The sequence below is a fragment of the Aedes albopictus genome, chromosome 2 (genome assembly GCF_035046485.1).
Source record: "Aedes albopictus strain Foshan chromosome 2, AalbF5, whole genome shotgun sequence".
Classification (NCBI taxonomy): domain Eukaryota; kingdom Metazoa; phylum Arthropoda; class Insecta; order Diptera; family Culicidae; genus Aedes; species Aedes albopictus.
In genome coordinates, this window is record NC_085137.1 from 22997333 (window position 1) to 23009596 (window position 12264).

The window sequence follows — 12264 nt, forward strand, 5'->3', positions numbered from 1 at the left end:
TCATCTAAAATTCCTTGTACAATTCCTCCAGGAGTTCTTTTTGAGATTTTTCTGAAGTTTCTTTTCAGAATTTCTCATGAGTTTCTTCTGTCAGAATCCCCCAGACGTTCCGGGAGAAATTTCTAGATCGAATTTCAGGATTTATCGTCAGAAAAAAATCTCGTAGGAATTCCAAACTAATGGAATTCCCGTAGAAATCCCCAGAAAAATTTCGTAAAGAAATCCCTAGAAGGACTTCAAATCTCCAGTTTGAACTGATAGAAGAATCCCCAGAAGGAATTACTGAAGGATACATTAGATGAAATTCCTGGAGGAATCCCCAGAAGGAGTTTGTAGAGGACTACCCAGAATAAATTTGTGGAGTGACCTCCAGAAGAAACTCCTAGAGAATTCCCTAAAATGATTTCTTGAAGAAATACCCAGAAGTATTTCCTGAAGGAACCTCCAGCAGATTTTTTCGGGGGAATTCACAGTTAAAATTCCTTTATGATTTCCCAGATGGCATTCCTGGAGTCTTTCAGATAAAACTTATTGTAGATTCTTTTTTAGCAAATATAGGAGGAATCCCTACATGAAATTTCTGAAGGAATACACTAAAGAGCAGCTACCTGAATGAGCTTGTGGAGGATTCCCTAAAATAATTTCTTGAAGAAATTCGGGTTTTTTCCTATAATAAAATCTCACAGGAATTACTATACAAATCCTCAAAAGGAGTCCAAAAAGTAATAAAAGATGAGTCCTCAGATAGAACCCTTGAAGGTATCCCCAGAACGACTTCTTGCAGGAATCCCCAGAAGAAATTGCTGGTAGAATACCCTCGAGCAGCTTCTAGAGTATTATGAATACTCAGACGGTATTCCTGCAATAATCGACACATGAAATACCTATATGAATCTCAGTTGGAATCAGTTGGAATTTAAAGAAGACTCCCCAGAGGTAATTACTGGAGGAGTCCTTGCATGGAATCTCCAAAAATCCGGAAGAAATTCTTAGAGGAAATTTACTGGAAGAACTCCTAGATGAAATACCTGGAGGAATCCCTACATAGATTTCGTGATTCACCTGATGAAATTGAGTGGATCCTTAGGATATATTCCTGGTTCAATTCATTGAAGGAGTTTCTGAATGATTTCCCTGCATTTATAAATTACCAAATGGCATTCCTGTTGTAATCGACAGTTGAAATTTATAAAAGAATTCCTAGAAACAATTATTGGAATTCATGGAGGAATCTCCAGCAGGAGTTTTTTCGAAGCCTCCCTTGAATGAGTTTGTGGATAAATCGACACTGATTTTTCATTTGGGCCTAACTGACATTTTCGAGTTCTCTTCATAGATCCTCTCTTTGTGTTATCACAGAATGTGTATTGAGTTTTCCAAAGTTTTTTTTTGGTTGAAATGCGAAGAAGACGACTACATGTTGCAATAGAAACAAAAAGAACAATGATTTTGTTTGTTTTGACCAAGTTATTAACGAAAGAGAGAATCGACGAAGATAAATCGATCAAGTCAATTAGGCCCTTATGAAAAATCATTGTCGAAATACTCAGAAGAAATGCCTGGAGAAATCCCTAAAAGGATTTTTGCAGAAATACCCAGGAATAGCTTTTGGAAGAAAAACCAGCAGATCTTGGAGGAATTTCCAACAAAAAATCATGTAGGAGTCTCCAGATGGCTCTTCTGGAGTTTGCGATAGGTGGAGTTTCTGATGATAATATCCTGGATAAAACCTTAGAAGAAATTTACTGGAGGATTCCCTAGATGGAATACCTGCAAAAATCCCCACATAGATTTCTTGGAGGAATCGCCTGGTTGGAATGGGGTTCCCAGGTGACATTCTGGAGTAATCGACAGATGAAGTTGCTGGAGTTATCCCTAGGAAAAGGAGATTCTAGAACAACACTCTGAATGAGCTTGCATTCTCGATGAAGTCTCCAGATGACATTCCTGAGGAATTTTCTGGATGAATTCCTAGAAAGACATTTCGTAGGAATCCCCAGAAGCAGTTCATGGAAAAGCTTCAGCAAAAACTCTTGGTGAAATCCCCTGCAAAAGCTCTGTAGGAACCCCCAGATGGCATTCCTGAAGTATTCGACAGATGAAGTTATTGGAGTAGTCTCCTGATCAAATTTATAGAAGAATCCCAAGAAGCAATTATTGGAGTAATCCCTAGTTGAAGTTCCTGAAGAAATCCCCTGAAGAAGAGCAATCTCCTCAATCAGTATGAGGAGGAATCTCTATAAGATATTCCTGAAGAAATTCCTAGAACAGCTTCATCCGAGCTTGCAGCATGCATTCTAGGGGAAGTCCCCAGATGGCATTCCAGAACCAATCCACAGATAGAAATCCTGGGGTAATCTCTAGAAGAAATTCGTAGAAGAATGCCCAGAAGTATTTCCTGGAGCAACCCCAACATTTTTGGGATAATTCCAAACAATCACCTCAGAAAAAAATTCTGGAGAAAGCGCTAGTTGGAATTCCTGGAAGAATCCTCAGATCGAATCTAAAGAAGGAAGTTGTCGTAACAAAAATAAGGGTCGATTATCCGGGTGATTCAGATATCTAGAGTAAGTTTTTTTTTCATAATCCCTTGATAATCTAGTTCAACCCTGAGATGAATATGAAGTATACTAAAACCTCAATTTACGTTCACTTTGTTGATTATGCTCAGTATTGTGTTATTATGCAAGCAGTCCTGCAAAATATCTGTCTCAGTGCCTGTTTTTCAGCCGAAAATGAATGACTGCGGCGGTCGTTTTCAGTTCCTCGATGTGAGAACTGACAGAATCCGAGAGCTCCATTCGTGAGCGACCCAACAAGATCAATTCCCAATCATGCACACACTACTCATGCTAAAAGGCCATTCGTCTCAAGCGGTGGCTTGTGAGAGTGAGTGCCCTATACGTTATCACGGGTGAAAACACTCAACTATAGAAAATTGAATGGCAATTTAGCCCTGTCAGCTCTCGCTTTCAGCACGCTGCGTGCGAGTGTGAGTACTTATTTCATTTCGCTGCCGTGTTGCTGATCGGAAAGCCAAATTGACAGGAAAACCAAAACGGAGAAAATGAAAAAAGCAAAATATCGCTATCATAAAGGTCTGTCGAAAAATTGCAGCACTGTATGCAAGTATGTTTCAAATTGGGCATCTCATGGATCATTACAACTAATCAAGTGGTGTTCAAGAGTGGTTTCCCATTTAGGTACATGTGTTACGCAAATTTCTCAAATACTGAATGTGATGCGGATTCTATCCGTAAATCTGATAGCCCTTACTTCTGTAAAGTTTCGTCATACGTAGGGTGCTGTCCATAAACTACGTAGACTCCTTTTAGCTATCATGATTGACCACCTGGCGGTGTCACTCCAGCATCGCGAGATGTAGCAGATCACGAATAACCAATGTGATAATGGCTGGAAACGAACAGTTATCTTCTGAGTGCTAATAATCTTGGATTTTTAGGCAAAAATGGCGCCTGTTACGTCAGATTACTGGTCGTTATGGAAAAGGTGAAAGAAGTGATGATTGCAATTGCTTGCACACAACATACAAGCGCTTTGCTGCAAAAGTTCATGCGGATGTTGTGTGGCCGAGGGTTCACGCTGGTGCGTGAATGCCCGGTCTAAGGTGACGATATTCGACACAGCTCGCAACGTTGCATAACTTGTAGCCGCAGAATATATGAATTTTACATGATTGGTATAAGCAGAAGAAGGAGAAAGCTTTGAAAATGATACAAACTGAAATTGAAGGGGATGAGTCAGGTATTGAACCCTGGATCTTCGACATACGAATCGGTAATGGAAGTCACCAGATCGCCTACCCAAAAGGGTAGTCATCGTTCATTCGAGTTAAAACACTGCATCTTTCACCAGGTAGATTCTAAAACCTTTCCAATTTTCAAAGAATAACCAACAGCCTAGTATGTGTGTGTGTGTCGTGTACAGTACCTTCCATGGTGAAAGCGTGTAGAACGAGGAGGTTTTCTCCCTCCTGACCGATGAAAGTGATTATGAATGGAGATTGAAAGTAGAACTAGATTCCTCTAATAAGAAATGTAATAAATAAGTGGTACCTTGGTTGGCTTACTTTTTCTTTTTAGATAACAAATCTTTCAATATTCGGTTCGGAACGCTACTGTTCTATTGCCTTATCTCGCTCACTATTGAAGTTGTTCGTGGTAAAACTTGTTGCTTTTCCTCCTAGTAATTTTGATAACGGATTCTAGAGCTACGGTAAACTCGATACGGCGGCGTGGCGCGATGGCGCCTTGCCTTACTAAAAGAAAGATTTCTATTATTTGGAGGGTTGCCTAGAGCAAACGATTTTTTTTTCTTGAAGCATACTGTGTATTAGCTACAAGTCTGACTTTCCGTCTAGCTTTATGGTACCTACTGGAGTTGACCTAGACTGACAAAGTGTAACCTAAAACTCCCTAACTAAAGATAAAATGATGAAATTCGGATAGATGGTGTGGTGATATACGTCACAAGAGGTTATCGAGGAGCTACTAAATTTAAAATGAGCACTTGTTCCGTTTGCTAAACTATAATCTAAACGTATTTTAGCTAAGCTTAAAAAGAAAGAACAAAGTCTATGTACAATTGAAATGAACTAAGAGCTACGGTGGTGGTGATGATGCTAGAGTGTGATCCGATAAAATGACTTTCGATTCTAGTAATGGTTCTGATTGTATGTGTACATCGACCGGATTTTTATATATTTTTTTTTTGCCATATTTAGAGTATGCCATTGTTGTTTGACGGTACACTATGAAGTCGTTTTTTTTAGTTTTATTCTTGTAGTATTTTTATTTCCCAATACAATATAAGGCACTCATCTTATAGAGAAGAAGAAATCATTGAACGAACAACTAAGATTAAAAGTTCACATTTTGGTAGGAATGGTTGGAAGAAAGAAGTTCTATTGATTTGTTCTGGGGTATCGTATTTTTTTTTCTTTTGTAAGAACCAGGTGATTGGTTGACTGTCAAATTATTCAAATAAATACCTCGATATTTTAGACACCCTTCAAGAAATAACCGGGAAAACTCGCAAAAAGGAAATACTCTTTACAATGTCTCGCTATTTTTCTGCTGAACTTTATGCAACGTATCATTTTATTCGGCCTGTTTAATGCTACTACTAGTTAATGCAAATCCTCGAATTTTGGTAAAACTTTTCAATCAAGTTGTTTTCATTCCCAAGTTTTGATCGCATTTGGAAGTTATAAAACATGTTTCAAGGTATCTGGGTGGGGCCGGAAGAGGTTTAAACAATCCACTTTTACCGGCAGAGCTCATCTGCCTGCATATTCGTTTACGTACAAGCGCACAAAGGAGCTTTTTTGTTTTGGACGTGGCTTCAACGCAGTTTATAAACGCAGTTTTAGTCATTATATGAACGTGATAAAATCTTGAATCTAGAAGTCCGTCCATGGGTGTGAGGTGTGGAACGACATGACAGTCAATTAACCACGAGATTCTGCTTCGTCAGATTTATGGAAGAAAAGGCAGCTTCTTAGTTCTTATGTAACCTAATAACTGTGTGTGTGATAGATTGAATTCATCTTGTGTCAGAATAAACGCTTTTTTTGCTTTTGTTTTGGAGCAGGATGATGATACAAAATGCTTTAATTGGAACACGGAATTTGAGAAGGGTGACATATTTATCAAAGAGTTTTGAGTACCTTTTCAAATAGTTGAAAGTGGGTTTTGCGTAATTCAGGTGAAACCACCAACAAATTTTATTTGTAAACATTACTCGAAACGTTCAAGTGAAATCGAAAAGCAATTTCTGTTCAGTGTGCTAACGCACAGTAAACAACCTCTTCCGAGTAACGCCTAACGCCCAACTGTTAGTGCGGTGTAACCAACGCAGCGCCAGGTTGGCATGACTTTGCCTCCTACTTCGGTTGGCTGTCGAACACATTTGTAAGAAGCCTGGTGCGTGGAAGAATCATATCCGGAAACCGGAGAACCGCTGGGTTGTCTTTCTCTTGGCTGGTGATACCGAAGACGCTCTAGAAAACCGCTGATGTGATTTGATTCCAGAGAGACAAAAAGAAAACAGAGACCTGGAGAAGTACCAGATTGTTTTGGTTCCGGCTGGTGATACCGGAATGCCCATTAAATTGGAAATATTTGATCTAGACGTTTGATACTCACTAAAATGACGTCGGATACATCTCCAAAGTTGAAAATCGAGTATGTGAAGACGGTTCCCAGATTCCTTGTTCCACAACTGCATTTTGTATCATCTGTTCCCTAAATCCAACCAGTCAGTGTCTAATCGAAAACACTAAGTTCCAACACCGCAGAAGCTACACTTGTCTACTTACGGTGAACAGCCAAAGATTAATTTACTATTGGTTTACATTTCTGTGTATGTGTGTGTGTGTGTTTGTGTGTATAGCGATTTATCAAGTGGTAGTAGGTTTGTCACTGCTTGTTCGGTAATACTAGGAGTTTGTTGTTTCTCGTGACTTCTCTTTAGTGTCTTCTTCCTACAGAATGTTACGTTTTGGTTACGGTGTTTGTGTGTTCATTGTATTCATTTGAATTATTTGTTTCTATCGGTGTAAAAATGATTAAAAAATATCCAACGTTGCTCAGGTTATATTCTATGATCTGATTTTGTTGTTGCTACACGATTGAACTTCCTACGAGCGTTGATCGTTTTGGTTAGTGTTTCTGACAGTAAAGTTACAAAAATTACCACAATGAAACATTACTACATCTTCCAACTATAGAAAATAGCCTATAGTTTGCGACAGCTGTTCTCCTTACTTCTGCCTTAAGCCTAGGAGTATATTAAGACTGTATCACTTTTCTGCTTACACATCTAAAATTCACACTTCTTCCGCATCTGATTGCTCCGTAACACACCAATTATTGCATTCAGTATACACATACAACGCACACTTCCCAAAGTGTGATCATTCCTAAAAATTTACAAAAGCCGCATCGCACTCACACTTATCTCGTGACGCTCGCTTTTCCTATAGTTACTTTCGTCTGACGAATCCCTTCCGCTTGCCCTTCTTCCGTCGACTGCCGACATGGGGCCGCTCCTGAAGCGACAGCAGAAATCCGGCCCCAGCTGTGGCCATGGACGACGAGGTCAACAGGGACGCAGCGACAGACGTCCCATCCAGACTGAAACCGCCACCACTATTACCGTTGTGCGGCGCGACAGGCTCTCGGCTGTTCCGGCTGTACCAGCTCAACCCGCCTACGCCTCCATCACCGTTGTTGTTGTTGCCGGGACTATCCTTACGCTATTGAACCGACTGTTTCCCCTTCAACTATACAGCACAGCCTTTCCGCGAACCGTACATGACCTGCAGTTCCGGGTAGATGATCTTCTTGATCAGCTGGTTGGTTTTCGCCGCGAGCATCGCCCGCTTGGGGTCCTTCTTAAGCACCTTGATGCCTGGCTTGTGCACCAGGAACGCATTGTCCAGTATGTGGAAATCGTAGTCCAGCACACAAAGTGCGTATCCCTGTGGGTTGACAAGAAATCGTTATGGACGTCCCCAGTCTTCAAATGTACTGTGAAGCGCACTTACCTGCGTCATTTTATCACTTTTGCCTTCCCAACTTAACCGCTCGTCGTAGTGGGGATCGGCATGGGTTCCAATGTAGATTGGCTCCCAGTGGACAAAATAGCCCACCCGTTTGCCTATGTGGAACACTCCCAGATCTGTGAATTCAAAGTCAGTGTTAGTGTTCATCGTATACCGTCAAAGCTAGTTCTAACAAACCGTCTGTTTCGTTGGCAGCCATCCACTCCTTCGATTTGGGAACTCCATGGCAGCTGGAGCAGACTCGCTTGTGGAACGGGATCGCCTTGCCCGTCCGAAGCAACTCCTGCAGTTCGGTTTTATCCCGCGGAACCGGCGAACTGCTGTCCACTTCGAATATCGACAGTGGGAATACCCTGATGACAAGAAAGAACAAGTTAAATAACAAAGACCAAACTTCCAGCAAACTGCCAACATACCTGGGATTCTTCCGCTGCAGCACCGGCTCGTTCCGGACGATCATCTCTAAGAACTTATGCACTAGACCCGGGTTCGGGTACAATTCGATATCGCTAGCTAGTATGAAGTGGGTCATCGCCGCGTCCCGGGCAATGTTCCGGCCCACGTTGACCGGGTACAGCAGCTTCTTCTGCGTCTTGTAGAGCTGCGAGCTCGACACGTTGAAGTACGGCGCCGGCAGCGAACAGTTGAAGGGAGGCTCTAATACTTTGTCGTACTTAGGAACCTGGAAGGGATATCCGGAGGGAAAAGCATATTACAAGACCTAATAGATTAAGGCTGGATAAATAAGATACTCACGTTTTTAGGAATATGTTTACTACTAAAATAAATATGAAATGTGACAAACTGACGAACTAAATGACTCTCTGGTAGGCAGTCTCGGAGATACTTGACGGCGTTGACGGTGGGCACAAAATCCGTACCCGGGGCGTGCATCGCTAAGCTGACCGGTGCGTTCCACCTTGTTTAGTGAAAGAAAAAAAAACGATAAAATAATCTGGTTTTAGTTCAAGAATATGCATAAAATTCGAAGGTAATCTCATAGAAAATAATAATTCATGGGGTTTTGAATGAAGTTCTGAGTAACAGGGCTTGAATAAAAACTCTAGTTGAAAAAGTATGTATCACACTCTTGAGATGAGTAGCATTTCTCAAGAATTTCATGTGTGATCTAATCAATATTAAATACAGGGGATGGCCAAAATGTTTGGGATAGGCAACTTTTTTTCTCTCACAAAAAAATTCAACATGCAATAACTTTTCATAGAGTGCATCAAAAAATCTCAAATTTTGACTGTTTATCAACCTGTTATATGTGCATCACTGGTACAAATTTGGGCTCGATTGATTAATCTTTTGCAAAGTTAGAACCGTTCGGGTAAAACACTATTTTTTAGACAACTCATTTTTGAGCTGTCATATTTTGGAAACCAGTGAACGGAATTGAATGAAATTTTGAGCGTACACTAACAATATACAAATGCTTCACAAACTATTAAAACATAGATAGGGTATCGCGCCACTTGGGCGGTGGCTTCTATATTCGTCTGTTTGCCACTATAACTCAGTCAATTTTGAACCAATTGACTTGAAATGTTGAACACGGGTAGATACTATACCTATCTCACTGCATTCCAAAAATTGTGCCAATTGGTTCAAATTTGACTGAGTTATAGCGGGAATCAGACGAAAATAGAAGCCACCGCCCAAGTGGCGCGATTCCCTACTTTTTGAACGTTGAAAAAAGTTATCATGGATTGACACTTTTTGGATTTTTCTCGAAAAAATGTATTTTTTTACGTCAATGTCAATAAATTTTAGTGTTGATGTCCAAAGGTTTTCCACTTCTGTTCTCAAGTTATCGTTAATCAGATATATTAGAGCCTATTTAGATTAAAGGAAGAACACATTTAGTAATTTTTGGGTGGTATTGTTAATTTCACTTATTTCCCTCTATATGCGTAAAAATTTCAACCCGGTATAACTTAATTCGTCGTGAGAAAATATTACATTTTATAACGTTGTATTAAGTATCAATATATTGTTGATAAACGTTAAAAAAATCATTAAATTCGGTTCACTGGTTTCCGAGATATGACAGCTCAAAAATTAGTTGTCTAAAAAATAATATTTTACCCGAACGGTTCTAACTTCGCGAAAAATTATTCAATCGAGCCCAATTTTGTACCAATCATGCACATATAACAGGTTGATAAACAGTCAAAATTTGAGATTTTTTGATGCACTCTATGAAAAGTTACAGCATGTTGAATTTTTTTGTGGGAGAAAAAAAGTTGCCTATCCCAAACATTTTGGCCACCCCCTGTATATGATAAACTGAAGCTACATAACCAGGGTTCGAGAGGATTTTGTGAAAAATCCATCGAAGATTTTTTGAATCAATACCAGCTAGAATTTCTGAAGAAATCCTTAAAATGCTAAACGAGTCTGTGGAGATACTTCTGACGCGCTGTCCACAAATTACGTAACGTTCTAGGGGAAGGGGAGAATGGTCAAGCGTTTGGGAAAATTTTAGGATTTTTATTCAAAAAAGCTTTCCGGAGGAGGGAGAAGTTAATAAAATAACGATTTTCTGGCGGAATTTCTCTATGAATTCCTGAAAGAATTTACGAAGCAATTTCTGATCGAATTCTTGTAGAAATTTCTGCTGAAATTTTCGAAAAAAAATCTGGATAAATTTCTGAAGGAATCTAAGTGAAATTCCCAAGGGTTTTTGAAGATATTCATGGTGGAATAACTAAAAAAATTCTTGAGAAACCCCTGACAGAATTTTTAAAATATCTCTTGCGAAATGTCTTAGAACAATTTCTGGAGAAATACCTGGGGGAAATTGCAGAGAAACAAACGTCAGTAAATATTCCTAGAAAAAATCCCAAAAGTTCTGATGGAATTCATGCATATTTTGCATTATTTTTTTTTTGTAGAAATTTCTGAAAAATAGAAGGAATAACTGAGGAAAGTATCGGAGACATTCTTACGGAAATTTGCAATGGAATCCAAGAACCTGAAGTAGTTCCTTGAGAAGTTCGTAATATTCGAGAAGTTCGTACAAATTTCTCAAGGAATCCCGGTTGAATGTCTAAAACCGCTTGAGAAATTTTCAAAAGATCTATTTGAAAAAATTGTGAAGGAATTTCCTGAAGATTTTCTGAAGGAATCCTTGAAAAAAATTGGAAAGAAGAAATGTCTGAAGGAATTTCTAAAAGGGCCTCATCATGAAATTCCAAAGCAACTACTGCACTGGAAAAACTCCTGAAACAATCCATGGAAGATTTTCTTTGCGTAATTTCTGCAGAAATCTGTTTAAGATTTTCTGAAAGTATCCCTGGAGGAATTTCTTAAGAAATCCATGATGCAATTTAGAGAGACATTCACGGAACAAAGTTTTTGCAGGATATTCAAAAGAAATCTCCAAAAAATTTTATAAGAAATAGGATTTTTTTTTAATTTGTGAAAAAATCACTGACGGATTTTTTAGGAGTCCGTGGAAGATTTTCCGAGAGAATCCATTAAGGAACTTTTGAAGGAAACCGAGAAGATTGTGATTTTCAAGAAGTGCTTTCAAATTTCTGAAGGGAATCCCTGGTTGAATTTCTTAAAATCGGTAGATAAATTTTCAAAATATCTCCATGGAAATTGTTTTAAAGAAATTCATTGAAGTCGTTTTGAAGGAGAAATTTGTGAAGAAGGATTTTTTAAAGAACCCCATGATGAATTTCTAAAGTAACCACTGGATGAATTTCTGAAAGAATCTTAAGAAGACTTTCCTCGAGTAATTTCTGCAAGAATCTTGGGAAGATTTTCTGAAATTATTCCTGGAGGAATTTCTGAACAAATCTATAAAGCAATTTAGACATAAATTCACCGAAGAAGAATACTTGGAGGATTTTCAGAGGCAATCTTTGGAGAGAATCCACGGAGGAGTTTATAAAGACAATTTTAGGGAAATTTCTGCAAGAATTTTGAATTGTTGGTGGAATCATTGAAGGATTTCTGAAAGAATCCGTGGATGATTTTCCGAGAGAATCCCTGAAGATTTTTTAAGGCATCCGTAGAAAATTTTCTAATAGTTTTAATACAACAATATTGGAAGCAATACATGGAAGACTTTCCAATATAGGTTTTGGAGAAACTTTAGAAGGAATCTCTAGAGGAATTTTTGAAATAATTGCTGGAAGTTTAGTGTAAGAATCCCTTGGACAATTTTCTAAAGAATGACTGGAAATTAAGGTGGTATTTCTAAGGGAATCTGTTGAGTGTTTTATTAAAGAATCCGTGGAAATCGTCCTGAAGATTTATCAGTACACGTTTCAAAAGAAATGCTTTGATGAATTTCTTCTAATCCCTGAAAGATTTTTTTGTTCAAGAAATCACTGGAGAAATTTCAGAAGGAACCATCAAAGATTTTACAAAATAACATGAGGAAGGATTTTTGAAGGAATCTTTAAAAGAATCCTTGAAGGAAAGTATGGAACAATCTAAGGGGTTTTTTTCAAGGAATCCTTGCCGAAATTTCTAGAGAAATTTATAAATCAAAAATATTTTTAAAGAACTTTAAAAAAATAAAAGGAATTCCTAAAGCAATCCACGAAAAATATTCTAAAAGAATTCCTTGAGAAATTTCCAAGGCATCTCCCAATGGAATCTGGAGGAAACTTATAAAAAACCTTGACACATTTTTTAAACAATTTCTGGAG

The 12264-nt window shown here is 38.6% G+C and overlaps 1 protein-coding gene across 3 annotated transcripts in view; it reads right to left on the reverse strand.

Moving 5' to 3' along the window:
- Positions 1-3983: 3983 nt before the first annotated feature.
- The window catches only part of LOC109623404 (beta-1,4-glucuronyltransferase 1), a 416723-nt gene continuing 408442 nt past the window's right edge, over positions 3984-12264 (reverse strand). For all 3 annotated transcript variants that reach the window (XM_062849306.1, XM_062849308.1, XM_062849307.1), the window contains 5 exons: positions 8345-8507; positions 8005-8270; positions 7766-7941; positions 7571-7704; positions 3984-7504 (listed from right to left, as the gene is read on the reverse strand). In XM_062849306.1, coding sequence (XP_062705290.1) covers positions 7307-7504; positions 7571-7704; positions 7766-7941; positions 8005-8270; positions 8345-8507 — 937 coding nt within the window. In that variant the 3' untranslated portion in view covers positions 3984-7306. The remainder of the gene's footprint in view (positions 7505-7570; positions 7705-7765; positions 7942-8004; positions 8271-8344; positions 8508-12264) is intronic.